Source organism: Acanthochromis polyacanthus, chromosome 10, assembly GCF_021347895.1.
Source record: "Acanthochromis polyacanthus isolate Apoly-LR-REF ecotype Palm Island chromosome 10, KAUST_Apoly_ChrSc, whole genome shotgun sequence".
Classification (NCBI taxonomy): domain Eukaryota; kingdom Metazoa; phylum Chordata; class Actinopteri; family Pomacentridae; genus Acanthochromis; species Acanthochromis polyacanthus.
The window spans coordinates 16485702-16510457 of NC_067122.1; the positions used below are offsets into that span (position 1 = coordinate 16485702).

A 24756-nucleotide genomic window follows, 5' to 3' on the forward strand; every position below is an offset into this window, starting at 1 on the left:
ACGGTCAAGTACCAGAAGATACTCAGTAAACTCACTGTTTTAACTGGCCAGGTATCCCAGGTAGCTCCCGACCCTGCCCTGTTGGTTCAATACAACCAAGCCTTTCAGGATGTTGCCGCCACTAAGGCACAATTGAACCAAAACATCGCCCTGCTCACTCAAGTTTCCTCATCTGCAGCCCAACCCGCGCCATCTTCCCCCCCACCAGCCCCAGGCCCAGCCAACACCCAGACCCTAACCGACGACACCTCCTCTCCCTTCTGGGGAACCCGACTAGCTCTCAAACCACCATCTAGGAAGCAGCATGTTCCCCGGAGAGGAGACACCCAGTCCCCGCCAATCGTGGAGCCGGTCATTGAACGACCTGGCTGCCTAGGACACCATACCAGGAGGTGCCGTGGCTCCCGCGATCTTGCCCCATCACCGCCCCTCTCTGACCCCCCACCCGTTGTCCACATGTCGTCCATCCTCCTGACCTCGGCTCCCCAGAACCGGACCCCGACCCCGACCTCTGCTCTCCAGAACCGGACCTCCGTTCCTCTCAATCAGACCCAACCCCTAGACACGCCTTGGGACATCTTCTCCTCCTGCGATGAGCACAGCGTTTATTTCAACACGTTATACGAGTTGTGGGAGAAGTGGAGGGAGGATCCCCAAGACGCAACCATAACCCTGGGCCGCAAGCTAGCAGGCCAGCGACCCGGATTAGCCAACCACTTACCTGCTTACATCTGTGACTTCCTGAGTGCTCCTCTGAGCGAGCCGCCTACTGGCTCCCCAAGCAGCCAACCGGGCCCTGTCTCCCTGCCGTCCATAGAACCACCTGCCAAGCGGCCGGGCCGTCGAAGACGTGAGGCCAGGAGGCATCGTGGCCCCCCGGCTCCAGTCTCCGCAGAGGTCGACGACGCCCCGCCTCCTGTTTCCGCGGAGGTCGACGACGCCCCGCCTCCTGTTTCCGCGGAGGTCGACGACGCCCCGCCTCCTGTTTCCGCGGAGGTCGACGACGCCCCGCCTCCTGTTTCCGCGGAGGTCGACGACGCCCCGCCTCCTGTTTCCGCGGCGGTCGACGACGCCCCGCCTCCTGTTTCCGCGGCGGTCGACGACGCCCCGCCTCCTGTTTCCGCGGCGGTCGACGACGCCCCGCCTCCTGTTTCCGCGGCGGTCGACGACGCCCCGCCTCCTGTTTCCGCGGCGGTCGACGACGCCCCGCCTCCTGTTTCCGCGGCGGTCGACGACGCTCCGCCTCCTGTTTCCGCGGAGGTCGACGACGCCCCGCCTCCTGTTTCCGCGGAGGTCGACGACGCCCCGCCTCCTGTTTCCGCGGAGGTCGACGACGCCCCGCCTCCTGTTTCCGCGGAGGTCGACGACGCCCCGCCTCCTGTTTCCGCGGAGGTCGACGACGCCCCGCCTCCTGTTTCCGCGGAGGTCGACGACGCCCCGCCTCCTGTTTCCGCGGAGGTCGACGACGCCCCGCCTCCTGTTTCCGCGGAGGTCGACGACGCCCCGCCTCCTGTTTCCGCGGAGGTCGACGACGCCCCGCCTCCTGTTTCCGCGGAGGTCGACGACGCCCCGCCTCCTGTTTCCGCGGAGGTCGACGACGCCCCGCCTCCAGTCCCCGCGGAGGTCGACGACGCCCCGCCTCCAGTCCCCGCGGAGGTCGACGACGCCCCGCCTCCAGTCCCCGCGGAGGTCGACGACGCCCCGCCTCCAGTCCCCGCGACCTCAGCGGCCTTAGAAGGGCATAAGGCCATCCCTGAGCCCCTTAGGAGGCTCTGTGCCTTCCCTTCTGCGCCGCCCCCGGAGGGGCCCCTGGATCCTGCGCCGCCCCCGGAGGGGCCCCTGGATCCTGCGCCGCCCCCGGAGGGGCCCCTGGATCCTGCGCCGCCCCCGGAGGGGCCCCTGGATCCTGCGCCGCCCCCGGAGGGGCCCCTGGATCCTGCGCCGCCCCCGCTTCCCGAGGAGGCCGTCGACGCCCCGCCCCCGCTTCCCGAGGAGGCCGTCGACGCCCCGCCTCCGCTCCCCGAGGAGGCCGTCGACGCCCCGCCTCCGCTCCCTGGAGCCTTCTCCAAGTCCATGAAGAGGCCTTGCGCTTCCCATCCTGCTCCGCCCCCGGAGGACCCACCTCCAACCCAGTTGTTTGTCCGGCCCCCGGGCCGCCCGCCGGAGCGGTCCCTCTGCCCTGTCCGGCCCCCGGGCCGCCCGCCGGAGCGGTCCCTCTGCCCTGTCCGGCCCCCGGGCCGCCCGCCGGAGCGGCCCCGCCTGTCTGTCCGGACCCCGGGCCGTCCTCGGAGGAGGACCCTCCGGCGAGTCCGGCTTTGGCCGGCCCCGCCTCCAGGCCCCCCGCTGAAGCGTGCCCTCCGCCCTGACCTTTCTCAAACCGTCCCGCTTTCGGGCCGTTCCCCAAGACGGACCCACCGGCTTGCCCAGCCTCGACCAGGCCGTCCACCGGAACGGACTCTCTGCCCTGCCCATCCACGTCCAGTCCGACCCCCAGGCCGTCCACCGGAACGGACTCTCCGTCCTGCCCATCCCCGGCCAGTCCGGCCCACGGTCCGTCCGCCGGAACGGATCCTCCGCCCATCGGAACGGACCCTCAGGCCTACTCATCCCCGGCCAGTCCGGCCCACGGTCCGTCCGCCGGAACGGATCCTCCGCCCATCGGAACGGACCCTCAGGCCTACTCATCCCCAGCCAGTCCGACCCACGGTCCGTCCGCCGGAACGGATCCTCCGCCCATCGGAACGGACCCTCAGGCCTACTCATCCCCAGCCAGTCCGGCCCACGGTCCGTCCGCCGGAACGGATCCTCCGCCCATCGGAACGGACCCTCAGGCCTACTCATCCCCAGCCAGTCCGACCCACGGTCCGTCCGCCGGAACGGATCCTCCGCCCATCGGAACGGACCCTCAGGCCTACTCATCCCCAGTCAGTCCGACCCACGGTCCGTCCGCCGGAACGGACCCTCCGCCGACCGGAACGGACTCATCGGCCCACTCATCCTCAGCCAGTCCGACCCACGGTCCGTCCTCCGGAGAGGACCCTCCGCCCTGTCCATCCCCGGCCTGTCCAGCCTACGGTCCGTCCTCCGGAGAGGACCCTCCGCCCTGTCCATCCCCGGCCTGTCCAGCCTACGGTCCGTCCTCCGGAGCGGACCCTCCGCCCTGTCCATCCCCGGCCTGCCCTGTTCTCAGTTCAGTCCGGTCTAGTCCCCGTCCTGCCCTGTTCTCAGTTCAGTCCGGTCCAGTCCCTGTCCTGCCCTGTTCTCAGTTCAGTCCGGTCCAGTCCTCAGCTTCGATCAGCTCAGTCTCTGTCCAGCCCAGTCCTTTCCTTCGCTCAGCTCAGTCCAGTCCAGTCCTTTCCTTCGCTCAGCTCAGTCCAGTCCAGTCCTTTCCTTCGCTCAGCTCAGTCCAGTCCAGTCCTTTCCTTCGCTCAGCTCAGTCCAGTCCAGTCCTTTCCTTCGCTCAGCTCAGTCCAGTCCAGTCCTTTCCTTCGCTCAACTCAGTCCAGGCCAGTCCTGCCCTCAGTTCAGTTCAGTCCTGTCCTCAGTCTAGTCTTTAGTCCTGTCCATGTTCATTTCCTCTCCCAGTCCAGTTGTGCCAGGTCCAGTCCCAGCCTTGAGTTTCCTTCAGTCCCTCTCTCGTTTCTCTCCTTCCTGTCCCTCCCGTCCCCCCCGTCTTTCCCTCCCTCCCATCCCTCCTGTCGTTTTTTCTGCTCTTCCTGTCCTTTTTTTGGTTCCTTCCGCTCGGTCTGGTCCCTGTTTGTATGCGTGTCTCTGTCTGCTCCTTGTTTGCCCCGGTGGGTTTGGTTGGGTCCATGGGGCGCCGGGAGGCGCCCGTTGAGGGGGGGGTACTGTCACAATCCGCTCCTCTGTCCTGTCTGTCTCTGTCTGTTTGTCTCCCATCCGCTCTTCTGCCCTGTCTTTCCCCTACAGCTCGGTGCCTGAGTGGAGTCTAGCTCCTCAGCTGACTCCACTCAGGCAATCAACTACCTGCACGGCTCCCGGACAGCTGACGATCATTCACTAACGACTCACCCCTGCAATAAAGACCGGCTCAGCCTTCCACTCCCTGCCAGAGCGTTAAACAAGAACCACGCAATCAGCTGTCCGGGATCCCACGCCATCCTCCTTCCCCTCCGGCTTCCCCAACAAACCTTCACCAGTTACGCCTGCCTGGACCCCCCACTCCTGCCTGGATCCCTCACTCCTGCCTGGATCCCTCACTCCTGCCTGGATTCCCCACTCCTGCCTGGATCCTCCACTCCTGCCTGGACCCCCCGCTCCTGCCTGGATACCCCACTCCTGCCTGGACCCCCACTCCTGCCTGGACCCCCTCTCCTGCCTGGACCCCCACTCCTGCCTGGAGCCCCACTCCTGCCTGGAACCCCCCTGCTTCTGCTCCCTGGCTTTTCCCACCCACCATTATTCATCCCCTCCAATAAATCCTTTACATCTCCTCTGGTCTTGGAGACGTGGTTCTCTGCTCGGGTCCAACTCGCTCGTTGTATGACACTTTGAGCTCTTATTGGGCTGTGCGTTTTGAATTTTGTGCCGAGATGTTCGGTCTGTCTAGTCAGCTGTGTGTGAGGAGTTGTTTTTACTGCTGGTCTTCAATTAAGTCTAAATGAGCGTCATGGTCCAATGAAGATGGCCTCAAAGTGTTTTTAAGTAGAATATCTTGGGTAAATCACGTAAGTATTTCCGCAATTACGGGAGTCCTCCCTTTGCCTCTTGGTCACATTGTTGGGAAGGTGCTGAACGCTTTAAAGGAGCAGACATGCATCAAAGAATTAAAGAGTCAGTGGAACAGATAGGCGCTTCAACCTTGGAGTCTGTTTTATCTCATCATACAATCCCTCCTTGAGTGCTAGAAAAATTGTGTGTACTATAACTCTGACTTTGAAGAAACAAGTGTCTCTTTTTACTTCCCAAAAAGACAGAGGCTGGAAAGGCGAAGGATTTAGAGGGCTAAACCCTCCCACGTCCAGCTCAGGAAACCCGGGGCCCTCTGCTCTTCCTCTACAGTGACGGCACTTTGTCACGCTCACGGCTCTGTAATGGATTTCACATGCACTCACACGGCCCAGCCTCGTCCCCTTCTTCATCTCCTCCTCCTCCTCCTCCTCCTCCTTATACGATCTGCTCTCCTCTGACAAGAGTGATGTAGGGTCACGAGAATGGGGAAACACCTTCCAAGGAGAAAACACACATGCACACATGAATTTTCACAACACACACACAGAGCACTGTGCTGAATGGTGAGAGAGCTGAACATGCTGCATGAAGCGGACTCGGATAGCAACATTTCTCCAGACTGAAGGTAAGATATGCAGAATTAATGTCTTTGAAGAGGACAGAGTTATGTTTTTAGTTTGTGTGTTTTTATCATGCATGCTGCTTGGTTTTAGATCCAGTTTGGATGTGTAACTCTGAGGCCGTCAAACGTTTCTTTTTGCTTTAAGGTTACCAAGTATAGTAGCAGACTATCACACTGATTTAATTGGAGATGATCGATCTCCTGTTCTAACATTCCTGCCCGTGTGAGTTCTCTCTGACCCTGACAATACAGACAACACAGTAATCAAGAGTAAAACTTAGAAACAGGCTTAAACCAAAACTTAATTTTAAGATGCATATGTAGTTGCTGCGTTCGATAAGATTGGAAAAAGTCGTCTTTGGTGTTATTGCATTGGACCAAAATGTCAGCCAGTTAACATTCTCTATGCCACTTTTGTAAGTCAAAACAGTCCTATCTTTATTTCTGATGATCCGTCTTTTCCAGGGCATGAAACCAGAGATCCAGAGTTGTAACCTATGATCTCCTTCTGACCTCAGAACTAAATACTTTGGGGGGTAAATACATCTAAAGGAGCTTTATTTACCCCCCCCCCCCCCTCCCTCCACTGTAATTTTTTAGTAGATACTACATCCTCAGTCACAGACAATCATATTCATCTCTTGGGAGCTTGGATAAAAGGGGTGGGGGGCAAAATATTTGTCTAGCCGTGGCAGAGGTTTACTTTCACAAACAGGCCTCTTTTTGTTAACTGGCATACAGTAGAGTCACTAAATCCAATGGTGTGAGCTTCAACCACAGCGCTTCACTGACAGCTTTGTTTGTGTCCTTGTTTATATTCCACTGCTGTGTTCATTTAAAAAATAATGCAGTAATAAAATCAACCAAATGTTTTTATTATCTTTTGAACTTCTGTAAAGTTTTAATTCTTCCTTTTGACAAAAACTGTAAAAATGACCATTAAATGTTAATATGGTAAATAAGCAAACTGTGTTTTTGTAAATAGATTGTCAAAATCAAACAAAGAAAAAAATAGGCAATGTTTATGTTCAGTGTGATTCCAGGGTGGTGAATCTCCCTGTGAACTAACTCTTATGAATCATTAGAAAAAACACAGAAATCGAAAGACTTATTTTGTGACTATTGGTGCTACATAGAAAATAGTGTCAGTGAAGAATTTATAGCCTCTGAACATCAAATCATGATAATATGAATCAGCTGATGTCTCAAAAACTCCAAAAACATTAATCTAGTTTTCTGTAATTCCGAATCATGTCTAGAGGCAAGTTTCATAAGATGAGAACAAGTAATTTTTAGGGCGATCATTTCACGTACCATGTTAAAATATAAATGGCTTCTTTCTGCTGACAATGTGCAGAACATTGTTTTCACATTTTAGCTATTAGAACTCAAACGCCAATGTAAACGTCTGCTCTCAGTGTGTTTGCACTTTAGCTTTCTACTGAACATCGATTGTTTTCCAAGAAACTCAGATTTCAGTTGATCTCTCAGAAACACTAAATGAAAACAGTCTCTCATCCTACACAGTCAAACAGCCAAGTAAAGTAATAATGGTCTGTAAGTGGGGTCTGTTAAGGAGGACACTGACCACAAACTGAACGTGAATGTTGAACAAATCACACCTAGAGGAATGTTTGCAACAGGTTTAGGTCTTTTCCGTTTTCGTAGGCCTTCTCAGTTTATGTAGATTTGTCTTATACACCTGCCTTAAATGTAAACCTAAGAATAGTCTGTATACATCTTGTCCCGGCCTTATGCTTCCCTCCAAACATCTCACATCATGATTTATTACCCCACCTGCCCCACTGTTTAACTTAAGATTAGATCACAGCCTGTCAGCCACACATCCCTTCTTTCTCTAAGCCCCACTCACTCAATATCTTAGCAAAATATCAAAATATGCCAGCTAAGGTTTAGACAGCGATAACTAATAATATGTCAGTGTTGAAGCCAGGGGCAGAGAGCGAGACTCTCCACACAAACCGAGGCCAGCAGTCCATTAGTGCAGAATGCTAACAGTGGAGACTCTGGGAAATCTCAGGACACCGTTCAGGTCCATGTGGACTTGACCAGAGTGGGGCGACCCCGAGCAAGAAGCTTCCTAAATCCCTGCCCCTGTTGGTTTGGGGGTCCGTCTCGAAGTTAAACACAGTTCAAAGAAAACATTACAGGCCGAGTGGAGATAAGCGATAAACATGTTTTCGATTAATGTCAAGATGAATGTTTGAACTTTTGGCAGAGTCTAATCGTGTGTGTGTGAGACCAGTGGTAGGGTGGCCTGCGGTGTGTCAGTTTTTCCCTGGTTATTATGACAAAGTCCCTGCAATGTGAACACTTATTTAATGGCACTAATGCCCTGCTGAGACAGAGAGAGGAACAGGGAAACGTGCCAGCTCACATACATGATTTTGCCTGTTGGTCTTTAACCTAAACTAATCTATACTTTTGTGTGTCTGAAAGTATTGAAGTGGCTTGAAGGATAAAGAAATGGACCCAAAATCCTCCACACTTCCATACTCCTGAACCGTGGAGACACAGGCGATCAGAGAACAGGCAGAAAGTGAATCTGAGATTAAGAGTGCAAAGGAAAGAGGAGTGCGATATTTCTTCATCACCTGATTTGCAGAGCTCTAACATGGGATGACATCAATGAGTTAAGGTACTGTCTTAATTATCCGGTTGGCTATGAAACATGTTTATCTATTTAAAAAAAACAGAATACAAAAAGCATGTGGCAGTGAAGAATAGGTCCTTTCAACATCACAATAATGCTGCATTGTGCTTTGATCACACAAGCTGCACCGCTGAACTAACTGCACCTTTTATCGAGTTCAAAGCAGCACGTCTCTAACTGTGCTAACACTGCTGTAGTTTGTTTTCAGAGCGTTTCCTGGCAGGTCCGAACTTCAGTAGCATCAAACACTGTGTCAGTGTGACACACAGAAAATAATCGCTCTCTGGACAGACAGATTTGTTAGTGATAGTATCTTTAAGCAGTAATATGATCACTAGGACTGTCTCTAAAAACAAAAAACAAAAATCCTTTTTAAAGTCCAGGATACAAATTGCTTCATAAGGCTGTAAACTAAAATAACTCATAAAATCATCAAGTTTTAAACAATGCATAAATACACAATTCAGCACATAGAAAGCAATGCAAATATGAAAAAAGTTAAAATATATATTTTAAAGAAGTAAAAAACTGTTCAAAGGATATTAAAAGTTTAGTAAAATTAAAAAAGACTGATAAGATAATGAACTTAAAGGCATCTCTGACTCAGCTGGCCTTACTTTATGTGGCCGTTCATTCCAGCACAAACACTCTGTCCTCTTTAGTTTCCAGCCGAGTCCCTGGAACAGACAGAAGACCTGCCAGTGCTAACAGATCCAAAAAGTCAGATATACAGCTAATAGAGAGGTTGAGAAGGATTTCAGAAGTAATTATTAAAATCATAAAATCTGTCATAAAACATACTGGGAGGTAGATGAAAGCATATAACATCGTCTCTTTGCCTTTTAAAGTTAACATAGATTGCATTTTTGAAATGTTTTCTAAGATAATAAAAGTAGAAAAGAAAAATTCCCAAGTCAGTTGTATGACAGCAGAGCCATTATCACGAACAACATCGAAGTTTTTTGCATTTCCAGTGTAAAACTGTGAATGCCCTTTTGTTCCCCGTCTCTTAAACCTACGTGTGGGGCTTTGGGAGCCCGGGGCAAAAGCCACAGTCCACAAAACATGCAAAGGTCAATTTTGTGCTAAAACTTGTTAGTTTGGAAATCACTTCTTTTTGTTGCTGACAGCTGAAGCCTCGTATCAATATAGACTGTAATAACATTATACATCTTTAGGAAGACATGGACTGAGAAATATACTGTAGACATGCAAGTATTGTTCTGGGACAGACTTTTAAAGATTGGGAATTAAAATGCAGAGTACCTTTAATGCAGTAGCTCTTAGGGTAATTCTCACGGTTTGCCACTGTTAGCGTAAACGTTTTAAGGCCTGACACTGCAGCCAACATGTTACTTTAGTGAGATAAAAGTGCAGGAAGCACTACGTAAAAATCCTGTGTTGTTATTCTGCCCCACGTCAGCTATTCTCTCTGTTCCTGTCTGTTTGCGGTTTGACGCACAGATGTATAAATGGTGGTAATGTCTTCCAAGAGCACTTGTGCTGTACTCTCTGAGGGAGCTTCCTGTTTTTGTCCAGTTGTGTCCCAGCGTATCCTGACTGATAATCCGACCGGACCCTGGCCTCTGAGCTCGGACCCCTAACCCTGGAGGAGCAGGGGGTGGGGTCAGCTGGGAGAAAATGCGGTGCTCCACCCTCACCACCCTGCTGACGGGTGTCACACTGTACCTGGTGATGGGAGCGCTTGTTTTCCTCACCCTGGAGACCCCCGGGGAGAGCTTGGCACACAAAAACCTGCTTCAGACCCAAGAGAACTTCCTCGGTAATAACTCGTGTGTCACTGAGTTGGACTTCGACAAACTTGTGAAGGTATTACTGGACCCACTAAGCAAACTGTCACTACATAATCCCATCCAACATGAAAGAGTACATAAAAATACACTCTATAGCAGGGATGTCAAACATAGGGCCTGGGGGATGACTTTGCTAAATGTAAAAATTACCTGAAAGATGTAAATTTGTAAATTATTTGTATTTTCCAGACCTTCTACAATTCTACAATTTCATTTAGCAGACGCTTTTGTCCAAAGCGACGTACAACACAAGCAAGAATTCAGACATAAGGAAAAACCTGTAGTAAGTGCAAAAAGTGCTTCAAGTGCGGTTGGTCAAAGGTGTTGCCATCAAGTTGCAGAAGAATTGCCAACTCCCCCCCTCCTTTTTTTTTTTTAAACTTTGTCAGCGCTAAATAAATGCTGGGTTTTGGACCGCCTGACTTATTCTACCCCTAAGGTGGAGTCAGATTAAGTGCCAAGGTGTTCTCTAAACAATTGAGTCTTCAACTGTCTTTTAAAAGTAGAAAGGGACTCAGCAGAACGCACAGAGTTTGGTAATTTGTTCCACCATTTGGAAACAACAGAGGAGAAGAGTCTGGCTAGAGATATCGAGGGTTTTGGACCACCTGACTTATTCTACCCCTAAGATGGAGTCAGATTAAGTGCCTAGGTGTTCTCTGAACAATTGAATCTTCAATTGTCTCTTAAAAGTAGAAAGGGACTCAGCAGAACGCACAGAGTTTGGTAGTTTGTTCCACCATTTGGGAACAACAGTGGAGAAGAGTCTGGCTAGAGATATCGAGCCGCGCTGGGCTGGAAGCACCAGGCGTCTCTCACATGCAGAGCGAAGTGGGCGTGAAGGGGAGTAGACCTGGATCAGGGAATCCAGGTAGGCTGGGGCCGTTCTTGTAAATGTTTTGTAAGCCAGGAGGAGAGTTTTGAATTTGATTCTGGCTGCAACTGGAAGCCAGTGAAGGGAGATGAACAGGGGAGTGACATGAGCTCCTTTGGGCTGGTTGAAGACCAGACGTGCTGCTGCATTCTGGATCATCTGTAGAGGTTTGACTGTACATGCAGGGAGACCTGCCAGAAGAGAGTTGCAGTAGTCAATGCGTGACATCACAAGAGCCTGAACCAGAAGTTGCGTGGCCTGTTGGGTCAGGAAGGATCTGATCTTCCTGATGTTGTAAAGGGCATAACGACAAGATCGAGAAACTGAGGCCACGTGAACCTTAAAGGTCAGCTGGTCATCAATCATGACACCCAGGTTTCTGGCTGAGTTTGTGGGCATAAGTAGGGTCAAGTGAAGTTGGACACTGATCTGAGGCTGAACAGATGGACAAGCTGGAAAGACCATGAGTTCAGTCTTAGACAGATTCAGTTGAAGGTGCCGTTCCTTCATCCATGTGGAGATATCAGCCAGACATGCTGATATCCGAGCTGAAACTGTTGTGTCGTCAGGTGGAAAAGAGAGGAAAAGCTGAGTGTCGTCAGCATAACAGTGGTAGGAGAAGCCATGGGAGCGGATCACTGCACCAAGTGAGGTGGTGTACAGAGAGAAGAGTAAGGGACCAAGCACTGACCCCTGAGGGACCCCAGTTGATAGGTCGTGTGGCCTTGACACCTCCCCTCGCCATGATACTCTGAAGGATCTGCCTGTGAGGTAGGACTTGAACCACAACAAGACAGAACCTGAGATGCCGAGCTCAGAGAGTGTGGAGAGGAGGATTTGTTGGTTTACGGTGTCAAAGGCAGCAGACAAGTCCAGCAGCAGTAGGACAGAGGACTGACCAGCAGCTCTCGCCAGCCGCAGAGATTCTGTGACTGATAGGAGTGCAGTCTCAGTGGAGTGGTCCACCTGAAGCCTGACTGAAGCTTGACAAGTTGTTTTAATCATAAAGTAAGATACTATATTGTTCAGTTCAGATACCTTTCAGGTTTCAGTTCAGATACTTTTGACTCAATGTTTTGTGCCATTAATCTGTAAATTATATTGTGTAAATGATAAACTGAGGCATAATATTGTTGAAATTTAACTTCTTTTTCTGAAGAAATTTCAGAATGTTCATTATGTTTTGTAGAAAAGATAGCTCATTGATTGTGAACATTTTCAGAGTGACAAAGGGAAAAATTTGGAGTTGTGCTTTTTATAGGTTATTATGCTGAGATTTTACTGGTCCAGCCCACTTGAGACCCAGCTGGGCTTCATGTGGCCCCTGAACTAAGATGAGTTTGACACCCCTGCTCTATATGCACTCGGTTTAGAAGTACACAATATTACTCATTCTGATTTAACTTTACAGAGGACAAAACATGCATTTTCATTTTATAACACTCTGCTTTAGCTTCCATACAAACAAGCATAAGTTTATTATGTCATATGTAACTTTGATATAGTGCAGAGGTTTGGAATGTAGTAAATCTGTTGAGTATTCAGCTGCAAATATTTCTGACATGAATTACTAAATATTTAGAGGTAAGTTGTGTCTATGTTGGGTACACAACAAATGAAATATGCGTAATGTGCAAGTGCGTAAAGCAGCATTATCAGTCAAACCACACTCACTACAGTACATCAGCTGATTTATGTGGAATTTTCCATTTCAAAAAGGACGTTCAAAGACCTCTTTGTGTCAGCAATGTTTAGGTGGGAGGCTTGTATCAATGTAACATCAACGTAAATACCTGAACCAAAGGTCACCCAGCAGAACATTGAATTGTAACCACATCATTAATGTTGTTGACTTCATCTGTCAGTGGTTTTAATGTTGTGACTGGCTGGTGCAACAAGGTTTTCTCAGGGATTCATCCTTAAAGCAGCACTGTTAGATTCAATTCTCTGCGTACACCAGCTTTAGCACATTTTGATGACTTAAGTACTTGTGCAAAATGTGAATTTTTGATTGAAACACTTTGACCCATGGCTATAGCCTCATAGGAAATAGCTTTCTCAAATTTTTTTTCTATCTGAAAGTCACCTACATAGCATAACTAAAAGTGCTAAATGAACAGGGGCAGACAGTTTAGTTGAAGGTCTTTAAACAGTATTTTTCCCATATGGGGGCAGTTATATGATTTATACCAACCAGCAGTGTGATGTAGCTAAGTAAACTAAGTATTAACATAAGTTTACATACACTTGTAAAGACCATAAATATGGTAATAGTCTTAGGTTTTCATTGACTTCTATCACTTTTAATTTTCTATGTCGTCTTTGTCACAAAAAGAAACAGTCATGAATTTGGATTCTTTTATAGATTTATCATAGGTCATCTGGGAAAAAACAAAAATCTACTCTCGACAAGTGTGTGCAAACTTTTGTTCAGAGCTGTGTTTACTCATACCACAAATCAACTTGTATCTCAAGTATTTCCATCTTCAGCCACTTTATGCTTCTCATCTGCTATATTTAAGAGGCCACCATTGTAATTTCTACTCCGCTCCATCTGTTGTTGCTAGTTACTTTTCATGCTAAGACTTTACAGCTAGTAGGCTTACATATTATGACACGGTATAAAAGATAAAAGCAGTCTTTTTTGGCTCAGGATGCCTTACAAATAATATGTCTAACCGAGGGCTCTAGTCTCAAGTTCAAGACAAAAATGTCCCCCAAGAGATTTAATTGCATTTACAGTGCCTTGCGAAAGTATTCGGCCCCCTTGAACTTTTCAACCTTTCGCCACATTTCAGGCTTCAAACATAAAGATATAAAATTTTATTTTTTTTTGTCAAGAATCAACAACAATTGGGACACAATCGTGAAGTGGAACGAAATTTATTGGATATTTTATACTTTTTTAACAAATAAAAAACTGAAAAGTGGGGTGTGCAATATTATTCGGCCCCTTTACTTTCAGTGCAGCAAACTCACTCCAGAAGTTCAGTGAGGATCTCTGAATGATCCAATGTTGTCCTAAATGACTGATGATGATAAATAGAATCCACCTGTGTGTAATCAAGTCTCCATATAAATGCACCTGCTCTGTGATAGTCTCAGGGTTCTGTTTAAAGTGCAGAGAGCATCATGAAGACCAAGGAACACACCAGGCAGGTCCGAGATACTGTTGTGGAGAAGTTTAAAGCCGGATTTGGATACAAAAAGATTTCCCAAGCTTTAAACATCTCAAGGAGCACTGTGCAAGCAATCATATTGAAATGGAAGGAGTATCAGACCACTGCAAATCTACCAAGACCCGGCCGTCCCTCTAAACTTTCACCTCGAACAAGGAGAAGACTGATCAGAGATGCAGCCAAGAGGTCCATGATCACTCTGGATGAACTGCAGAGATCTACAGCTGAGGTGGGAGAGTCTGTCCATAGGACAACAATCAGTCGTACACTGCACAAATCTGGCCTTTATGGAAGAGTGGCAAGAAGAAAGCCATTTCTCAAAGATATCCATAAAAAGTCTCATTTAAAGTTTGCCACAAGCCACCTGGGAGACACACCAAACATGTGGAAGAAGGTGCTCTGGTCAGATGAAACCAAAATCGAACTTTTTGGCCACAATGCAAAACGATATGTTTGGCGTAAAAGCAACACAGCTCGTCACCCTGAACACACCATCCCCACTGTCAAACATGGTGGTGGCAGCCTCATGGTTTGGGCCTGCATTTCTTCAGCAGGGATAGGGAAGATGGTTAAAATTGATGGGAAGATGAATGGAGCCAAATACAGGGCCATTCTGGAAGAAAACCTGTTGGAGTCTGCAAAAGACCTGAGACTGGGACGGAGATTTATCTTCCAACAGGACAATGATCCAAAACATAAAGCCAAATCTTCAATGGAATGGTTCACAAATAAACGTATCCAGGTGTTAGAATGGCCAAGTCAAAGTCCAGACCTGAATCCAATCCAGAATCTGTGGGCAGAGCTGAAGACTGCTGTTCACAAACGCTCTCCATCCAACCTCACTGAGCTCCAGCTGTTTTGCAAGGAACATCTCTCGATGTGCAAAACTGATAGAGACATACCCCAAGCGACTTGCAGCTGTAATTGCAGCAAAAGGTGGCGCTACAAAGTATTAATGCAAGGGGGCCGAATAATATTGCACGCCCCACTTTTCAGGTTTTATTTGTTAAAAAAGTTTAAAATATCCAATACATTTCGTTCCACTTCACGATTGTGTCCCACTTGTTGTTGATTCTTGACAAAAAATTAAAATTTTATATCTTTATGTTTGAAGCCTGAAATGTGGCGAAAGGTTGAAAAGTTCAAGGGGGCCGACTACTTTCACAAGGCACTGTAAATGGCTTGACCCCCAAAGAAGACCAGAAAATGTAAAATATTTCTTAAAAAAGGATAACCAGAGATTAGAGAAATCTTAAAAGTATATGAAGTACGGTAGTTTAAAGTATCTCCACCTGAAACCAGGGACAGCAGCAGCGTGTTCATCTTCATTGATGCAGCAGTATTGCAACCTAAAAATGTCATATTATATCATGACATAACCAGTATTTTTATTTATACATAAAGTACATTTTACTTATGACGCTTTCATTCCAAATTTCTGTGGTGCATCTGGCACATCTTGTACACTCATTTTTGGTAGCAAGAAAACTGGAATTACTTGAATTAGTCAATGAATTACAAGCACAGAGCTGCAACAGCTTTGACTGACAGATGTATCCAATGATGCAAAGATAGTTTCTGTTGAAGTTCACTGCTGCAGAGTTTACTTTATCCCGTTCTTTACATTGTCTGTTCAACATGTGCTGCTCTGTGGCCATAAGCGATTAAAAAATGCAGACACAGTGTGATAAACAAAATAGAAATACAAATAAATGAAGCTAAACTGAGGTTGTGAGTAGATTTGTATTAAAGGATGGATTTCCAGTTTAGTTACGTCTCACATCTGCAGGACCTGGTGTCTGCAGTCAAGGCAGGCCTGGATGTGAGCAACCTCCCCTCCAACCTGACCACCCGCTGGGACATGGCCTCCGCCTTCTTCTTCTGTGGTACCATCATCACCACCATAGGTAGGTGGAAGGGAGACTTTCTCTCAAGTGAAGACCTCTGCTAAAAATACATTCGCCTTGCAGCAAGAAGATCCCTGGTTCAAATCCCGGGGTGGGCCTGGGATCTTTCTGCATGGAGTTTGTATGTTCTCCCTGTGCATGCGTGGGTTTTCTCCGGGTACTTCGGCTTCCTCCCACAGTCCAAAAATATGCTGAGGTTAATTGACTATTCTAAATTGCCCGTAGGTGTGAATGTGAGTGTGATTGTTTGTCTGTATATGTAGCCCTGTGACAGACTGGCGACCTGTCCAGGGTGTCCCCTGCCTTTGCCCGAGTCAGCTGGGATAGGCTCCATCACCCCCCGCGACCCTAGTGAGGATAAAGCGGTGTATAGAGAATGGATGGATTGATGATGTGTAGATGAAAAAGGGGAAAACATTTTCACACAGAGCTGCTGTAAAGTCCACGACATCTGAGTTTAATTCTGATCATCACATCCAAATCTGGAGTCTGTGAAAGACTACAGATTTGTAACACCCAAACCTGCTTGACTGTTAGTTGGATAACGGATCAAGTATCCTGCTATTCTTTATCCCACTGAAAAGCAAACATGAACATGGATCTGTTTAAAATATGTTTTGATCTCATTAATTTGTATTGATTATTCCTGCAAGTGTGCTTGTGTCCAGAGAAACTTCAGGCTGGAGGTCAAGTTAAACCGGTGTTTTAAAACAGCATCACTTATCTGGAGGCAAAACTGATCGCATTGGTGACGGTTGAAGTTGAGTCTGTATGGAAAGAAAGTACATCAAAAGACAGAAATGTTGCTTGCATCATTTAACTGTACATAGTTTCCCTTTAGTGTAGCATTTTATTTGCCAGCTGCTTTTTTTTAATTTCTTCATTTTCTCCTTTTCATCCATAGTATTAGGCATCCATGATGACCCCTCCAGTGTCCTAATGTTAATAAAAAATTAGCCCATCAGAACAGGGTCTCCACTAACTTTAAATGGAAGTCACTGATACAGAAATGTTCACAAATGTTCACTTGTATATATTGCATTTAAAGCTATTAGCCCTGCTACTCCATAATGACCCTGTTAAAGTGTGCATGCACATAAACTTCTCTAAACAGCTGAATGTGATTATGATTTTTTTAAACAGGCTTTGGGAACCTGTCTCCTCGGACCTGGTACGGCCAGTTGTTCTGCGTGTGCTACGCCCTGGTGGGAATCCCCATGTTTGGCATACTGCTGGCTGGAGTCGGTGACCACATGGGCACAGTGCTGCGAAGAGCGGTGGCCAAGATTGAGACCCTTTTCCTGGTGAGAAGGATCTGTCCTACCCAGGAACAAACCTCAGCTGGATTTACACCCAACTGAGTCACCGCTTTAAATCCAAGAGGCTCCTGTCTTTGTAAATAACTGGGTTCTTTGTGAGGTTCTGGTTAAGGGCCCGGTAGACCCTCCTACTTGGATGTAACTTTCAGTCTAATTCAGCCTTGCTCTTTTGACGAAAGGAATATTAAATCCCACTAAATTCAATAGGTAGAAGCAGCTGCTGCCTCTAAAAGAAGTTACAAAAAGTGAAACTGCAAAGTGTCTCTTCCAGTGAAATTTTCTTTAAAGGTCCTACATGCCCCCTTTCAGCAAGTAAATGCCATGTATGTGTGAGCACAGAAAGTAGGACAGAAGCAAATAGCTGAGTTCAGGTTGCACTGAAGCACAGAAAAGCACACAATAACCTGTCCAGTCCTTGTTAATTGGTTTCTAATTAGTTTATAAGTTTTCACCATAAATCACCTCACCACCTCTGAGTGTGTGTTTCCACAGAGGTCTGAGGGCATCAAAAGAGACAAGCAACTGGTAACATTAGCTACATTAGCCGTACAACATGCTAACACTAAGGATTTTCCTATTGTTGTGTTGACATTGTCATCAGTGGAGTTAGCAGAAGCAGCTCTAGAAAGTAAACAAACTCAAAATCCTGACCAGTGTGTGAAGCTGGCAGGCCACCAGTTGAGAGGGACTAGAGGACCGGCAGTAGTAAACACCTTCATACTCATGAAGCCTTTATTTCACACCTCCAAGTTTTTCAGAAACATAAAACACAGTGAAAAGGGATTATCGCTGTATGTGGGACCTTTAACGCCTGTTTAGTGGTGGAGATCTGCTGAATGAACATAGTTGTTATCAGCATTGTAGCTGCTCCACAGGAGACCTTCTTCAGGGGAACTGTTGAGGAAGAGAATTATACACTATATTTTACTTATCTAATTTTAGTGTGAAATTTTCCAGACAGTCTGCATACCTGAGCTTCCAACTTCCCTGTTTTTAGAGCTTTAAACCTGCAGTTCAGAACTACTGTCCCTTCTACTAGGGAGAGCTCTTTTAAAACTACTGATAATGTTTCATTCTGTGTCTGGATGTGCTGCTGTCTTTCTCGTAGAAACGTAAAGTCAGGCCCACGACGGTGCGTGTGATCTCAGCAGTTCTCTCCATCCTGATTGGTTGTCTGATCTTTCTCGCTGTGCCGACGGTCGTGTTTCATCAGGTGGAGGACTGGACATTTCTGGAGTCGCTCTATTTTGTGGTCATCACTCTCACCACTGTCGGATTTGGAGACTATGTACCAGGTACCAATACACAAACACATGGACAGCAGACCTGTCTTTTGTGGGGTCCAAACCCACTGATTAAGCGTAGGAAATAAGACAATGGAAAATCTCATGACCAAAATTGAGTTTGTTTTACAGATTTCTTTCTTCTTGTAAACTTCAGTGCAAGTTTGTCTCTAATAAATGGGATAACTGCTCAAAGAAAGTGAGTGACAACAAAGCATATATTCTAAATATGTGTCAATAGCAATTACTCTCAATGCCAGAAGGGAGAGATAGAAATTCTGTACTTCAGGTTAAAGCAAAAGCTGTTTGACTGCAATCATGTGAACATGTCAGAATTTGTCTTGGAGTCACCGGTCACGTCTGCAGTCTCCTTCCATTGAGGAAAGAGGTGCTTTTCATGATGCTAACTTACGCTACCTTGCATCCTCTTTCCTCCCTTTTATAAGGAAATCGTTCATCCTCCACCATGTTGGAGGACCTTCCGATCCCTTAAATTAACCTTGATGAGACAAGGGGTGAGGAAGTTCATGGACGAGCTTAGAGTGAGGAAACACAGGCGTCTACTTCTATTATTTCCTCACATCTCCTCTCACATCCTCACAGGGAGGAGTTGAGATGTGAGGAAGAGATGGAACTGATGGAAGCAAGGACAGAAGTTAGCAACATAAAAAGCTCCCAAGGTTTTATTTTGGACCCAATCCTGTCGAGGGCTGCTGCGGTCTTTTGTGTGGCAGCAAAAGTTAGAATACTGTTTCTGTGATGATCTCTGGAACATCACATGGCATCAGGACCCTTTTTTAGTCCACTTTCTGTGTGTCCAGGTGGCAGGATCTTCAAGCCTCTGGTGTTGTTGTGGATAGTGTTTGGTCTCGCCTACTTTGCTTCCATTCTCACCATGATAGGAAACTGGCTGAGGGTGCTGTCTAAGAGGACCCGTGCTGAGGTGAGAGATTTAAAATGCTGTACAGCAGGAATGGAAACCAAGAAAGGAAGAGTTGCACTTAATCTTGTTTCTCATCTCCTCTGTTGGAAATGTTTCCTTCTCAGATGGAGGAGTTGAGGGCCCACGCTACAGACTGGACACAGAACATGGACTTCCGCATCCCAAACCCTCTGGAATTCAACGACCCTTTCCTCCTGCAGCGACGGCGCTGGAAACGCAGTGAACGCCGACGCATCCGCCGGGGAGCCCAGGGCACTCTGGGATACTTGGTTCGAGGGGGATCTGAGAATGGACATCTGCCGAACCGCTGGGCCGCCCTCTCCAGCTCCATGACGCAGCTGGAGGCCCATTCATCTCCAGAGAGAGCGGTGGTGGTCAAGTCAAAGCCACGGGTGAATGCTGCTGGAGGGATAACGGTCCAGATGGCGGTGCTAGGACAGAGGGCCGACCCTGCTGTGGATCTGCAGAGGCCCAGCAGGATGCATCCTCACATGCTGGCCCGCTCATTCTCCGTCCCAGTGGCTCGCTCCACCTCAGAGCTGAACTCGGCAGGTGCAACCATGCAGGAAGGATCGCTCTCTGGATCTGAATCTCTGTTTGACTCCAGGTCAGACGGCTCCTCAGTCTCCTTATCCTTCTTGGAGTTCCACAAGTTCCAGCCCAGCCAGACTATCAGTAGCATGGAGGAGGGAGGAACGAGAGCTGCACTCATGACCACCGAACAAGAGGAACACAAACCGATTCCTGCAGAGGACTTTGAATCTGTAGCAAACAACAGCCCCGAACACCCAGCTACCCCCAGGCTTTCCTCTCACTCCTCTCCTCCTGGCCCTTCCCTCCACCCAGTCATCCCTCCCTCCCCTCATGTCAGCTCTGCCTCCTCAACAAGCTGCCAGCTGCTGGACTTCTTTGGAGAGAACCTAGCGTACATCGATGAGTCCTCAGACACGCTGAGCGATCGCGGCCAGTCGACAGTGAACGAGGAGAGGAAGAGGCGACTGCGAAAGCCCAAGAAGAGGAGCATGAGGAGGCAGCTGTCACACAGGTGGAGCCCCCTGCAGGTGAGGAGGCCCAGCACTGACATGTCACCACCATCAAATCCCCCGCCGCCACCTCCAGACTCTTCTCTTTCAGACCTAACCCAGTCAGGGAACCAGACAGATTCGGTTTCTGCACTCTGACGACCACCACACTCCCAGCACGCTGCCAGGTACGGCAGAACTTAAAGGCCAATTATTGCTTCCATGTCCAAATGTGCAGACCGATATCGACTTTGAAGAAAGCAGATGCGCACGCAGTTCTATTCATGCTACGACAGGTATGCATCGATGGTTCCACTGCTTCTCATAGCAAACACAGAAGAACACACAGGACTGCTGTGGATATTTTCTGAAAGCCTGTGACTTTGGGCTTTTTACAGGATAGCTGCAGATTGGACTATAGCCCCATGTCAATGTGATGATTCCTGACGAGTGTTGAGCACAGTGGGCAGAGAAAACACAGAATTTCTGGAGAATTTAGAACTTCTTACTGTTTGGGTACTATTGATGGAGAGCATGTACAAATCATACTTCCACCAAAGTCCAGCAGTGACTGCTTGCTAAACCCTTTGATGCACAACATGGGTCAGGACATACCCATTTTCCGTTGAATATGGGTCACTTTTGACCCATGTTGTGCATCAAAGGGTTAAATTAGAACTCTTCTAATTATCTAAAACATTTGTTTTATGCAACATGTGTTTTCCTGGTGCCTGTGCAGTCATCCTGGTTGAAGCGCAGACTGTCTGCGGATCACCGATTTTGAGCGGGACAGTGACAACTGTTCTTACCCTCGTGAACTTGGATGGCATAATGTACATCACATGTACTCTTGCAGACCCACGAACATGGATAGAATGAACTGGCCTGAAAAGTCCACATTAAAGCTGTGGGTTTGCAGCAGTTAGAAGATACATACTTCAAGCAAATCTCACCATCAAGAACGTGGTTGATGTTCCAGGACGTTTTAGTATTTATGATTAGCCTCACTAAATCAGGTCAGAAATGCTGCTTTGTTCCTCTGCAGTCATGGCTAAGATGTCCTGACTTTACCAAACACCGCTAGTGTGCCTAAAACCATACCTGTCTGTGTGGAATTACCAGGTTGCTCCTACATTGTTTTCAAAACGGGACTTATAAGTAAATCCCAAGAAAGAGACTAATCTGCCTTTCAAAGAGGGAATCATGTCAGACTTTAAAATGAGCCACACCTGGTTTAGATAGTTGATGACTAGTGTCAGGAGGCAATGAGTCACATCATTATCTAAATGTCATTACACATAATTATCTGCTTTGTTGACCTTGCTTTCAGCCACTGAGCTCAGCTGATTCTCGACAGACTTACTCAACACTAAATCTCACATCTAAGCTGGCTTTGTGAGGTTAACTTTTGTCTATGAGCTTTAAATTCAATGTAGCGTTTCATCCAGCAACACTCGTCAACCACTTCTGCTAACATAAGAAAATGTAAACATTTTAACGAAATATCACATTAAAAGGGAGAAAGAATGTGGAAAGACAGCAGGAGACATATTTTACACAGTGAATGACATGTATTTAAAGTGTGTTGAGGTCGTACTGTACTAACTAAAACTGATCACAAGACTCTACACATCAGGATCTGGGTGGCTTACCACCTCGGCTAAAAAAAAAGATTCCTGGGGGAAAAACCCTGCAAAGGGCGGAGAAACAAACCACAACAACAGGACATCGGTTTCAAAGCACGGCAGGGCCATTATTCACCGTCACACCAGTGACAGTCCTGCATGTAATGCTGTCAAACAGGTCCAGACGGCTGAAAGCCTTCACGACTGAAGTCATCTGAGGGATAAAGGAAGGTGTCTGACTACTTCGAGAGATTCTTTCATCTGCTGGTTTGTGAAACTGCTCTTGAATGTTTTCAAGGCATTAAAAGGGTTAAAAAATCAGTCAGACAAACATCTGTGTGTTTTCACCTCAGTTATGAAAAGGTATAAAGCTATTAAAACAAACTTATTTGTAAGTCAGTGGCATGAACCAACTGTACTATCAACTGTACTATCAAGTCAGTGCTGGAGGGAATCTGCTTGTGGCCACTACTCTTGACTGATACAGTTTATTTTTAAGACTCCGTCGCTACATAAATAACTGCAGGTTTTTCTAATTGTGTACACACCTTAACTGTGCTGCCCATCCTCAGTTTAACCCTGGTGGATGTGTAATAATGTCTTTAAGTGACCCATTAAAATGATGATTATCAGGCCTCTCAGCTTACACACACACACAAACACACACACAGAGTTATTTGACATTAACATGAACTCCCCTTGCAGTATTTTCTTTTTATATAATTGTGATGATTGTCTTAAATGGTCCATGTGGACTTTCTGACCCCGTGATGGACTATTTATACATGTGTACAGTCTTGTTAGGTCACACACAGTTTATGCACACTCGGACACGCACTGATGTAAGACATATTGCAGCAAATGGTTCCATGCTTCCACTGCTCAACAGACGGCAGCAACATGTTAAGAAACACAGTAACACGGCAACAGAGGCAGTGAAAGCAGCTGTGTTGTGGCTTTAATTTATGCAGGTTTTAAACTATAAGAAGATGCAAATGTTTTAAGAGGAAGTATTTTGAAACCTTGAAACTGTGCAAACCCTGCAGCACCTTTTCAGTGATGCTGAGTGATATAAAACTTGTTTTATGAGCTGAAAGGGTTTTTGACTCATGGTTAATATGTGTACTTTTAAACAGGGCTTCGTTTGTCTAAAAATATAAAGAAAAAAGTCAATTACAACTCATGAATCATGGGGGAACAATTTCAGTAAACAAAAACAGAGGTATTATTCTCCAGTAAGACGATGTGTTTTTGTAAAGAAGATGGTGAATTACATGTTTACAAATCCCAACATATGAGCACATAAATAAACACTCACCTAAATTATGAATTATCAAGGCAAAAGTCAGCGTTAATATCTGGCTTCACACAGGACTCAACTCCACATTCAGACACCACATCCTCCTCCTATTATGGTCTTTGTTGCTCATTTCACTAATCTGAGGGCTGCACTACGAAGCAAGATTAGTGGGTTAATGAGGTATGATGAGCCTAAAGTCATTGTTTTCGGTATCTCAAAGGTGACTCCATGTTAACCTGCTAGATCACCATGGTAACTGATGCTGCTCAGATACCCTGAGTTTGGGATTTAAATCAGCTTCAAGAGTCTCCTTTTAAATTTCTTTCCTGATGATATTCTGTATCAAAGTCTACGCTGAGGGAATGTGTTGTATCTGCAAACCTGCTGAGCTGTACGCTACCAATCCCACTAAATGAAGCTGTTCAGCTACAGCAGGACAAACTGGATGCATTATGTTGCCATGGTAACTTACACGCTTTCAGTTGGTTATGCAGAAAATGCATAAATAAGTCCTGATTTGTTTTACAGAGTTTTAACGCAGCTGTTAGAACACAGATTAAAATGTTTATTGGTCTACTGGTGTTTATTCACTTTGGTTTAGCCTTCATGATGGGATAGTGTCACACCTAAATGCACTTCTTCAACATTGTGTTCAAATGAAAAATGTTAAAGAACTCTAACATGTATACGGCCATCACGTTAGAAAATAGCAGCTAAATTGCACAAAGTGTATATTATTATATTAAGTAGTATATTAACTTCCAGCTCCTCTTGCTTAGTTTATAGTAACACATTTTACTCCGCCAAAGAACATGGCAGAGTTATGTGATGATTGGTCTGTCTGTCTGTATACAATATTACTCAAAAATGGAATTACAGATTTGAATGAAATTTTCAGGGAAGGTCAGAAATGACACAAGGACCATATCTTTAAATTTTTGCAGTGATGCAGCTTACAGTCTGGATCCATGGATTTGTTAAAGATTTCTGTGTAATTACCAGAAAGCAGCACGGCATCCCTGTAACTATGACAACAAGTGAACACTAGTTGGCTGCCTGCTGACGATCACATGATTGCAATCCTATTACAAATCGACTGCTGTGGACTTATTGGGATTTATCCATCAGAAATGATTCAAGGAACAGTTGATTAAATTGTGGAGGTGCTTCGGACTTCTTTCAATTTCTGCCGCCCTACATATGTAGGTCATGCGATTCGGCCTGTGCTGAGCTCAAGGTTATTTTGTTTGTGGATACATCTAAATTAAATGACCACATTCTAGGTTGCTGTGATTTCTGATCATCAATAACTAATAAAAAATGCTGCATTTCTACCCAAGCCATATGAGGGAATGAACAGCCTTGGCGGAGGGCTGCACTCTCTGATTGCTTTTCTTGTTTTTTAACGTTAAAAATCTATATTTATTTCAAAGCTCTGCATAATATCAACCTGTTCCTCTTGAATGAAGAAGTCAGCATATGGTCAGTATACTTTGTGCAGA

General features: G+C 46.6%; 1 protein-coding gene across 1 annotated transcript; it reads left to right on the forward strand.

The window, feature by feature from the left end:
* The first annotated feature begins 4515 nt into the window (after positions 1-4515).
* Positions 4516-23828, forward strand: kcnk4a (potassium channel, subfamily K, member 4a). The gene is made up of 8 exons (XM_022215415.2): positions 4516-5317; positions 7775-7973; positions 9528-9818; positions 15645-15762; positions 16906-17066; positions 18190-18376; positions 19186-19307; positions 19412-23828. The coding sequence occupies exons 3-8, from the start codon at positions 9630-9632 to the stop codon at positions 20486-20488; spliced, it is 1854 nt and encodes a 617-aa protein (XP_022071107.1). The 5' UTR covers positions 4516-5317; positions 7775-7973; positions 9528-9629; the 3' UTR covers positions 20489-23828.
* The last annotated feature ends 928 nt before the right edge of the window (positions 23829-24756 follow it).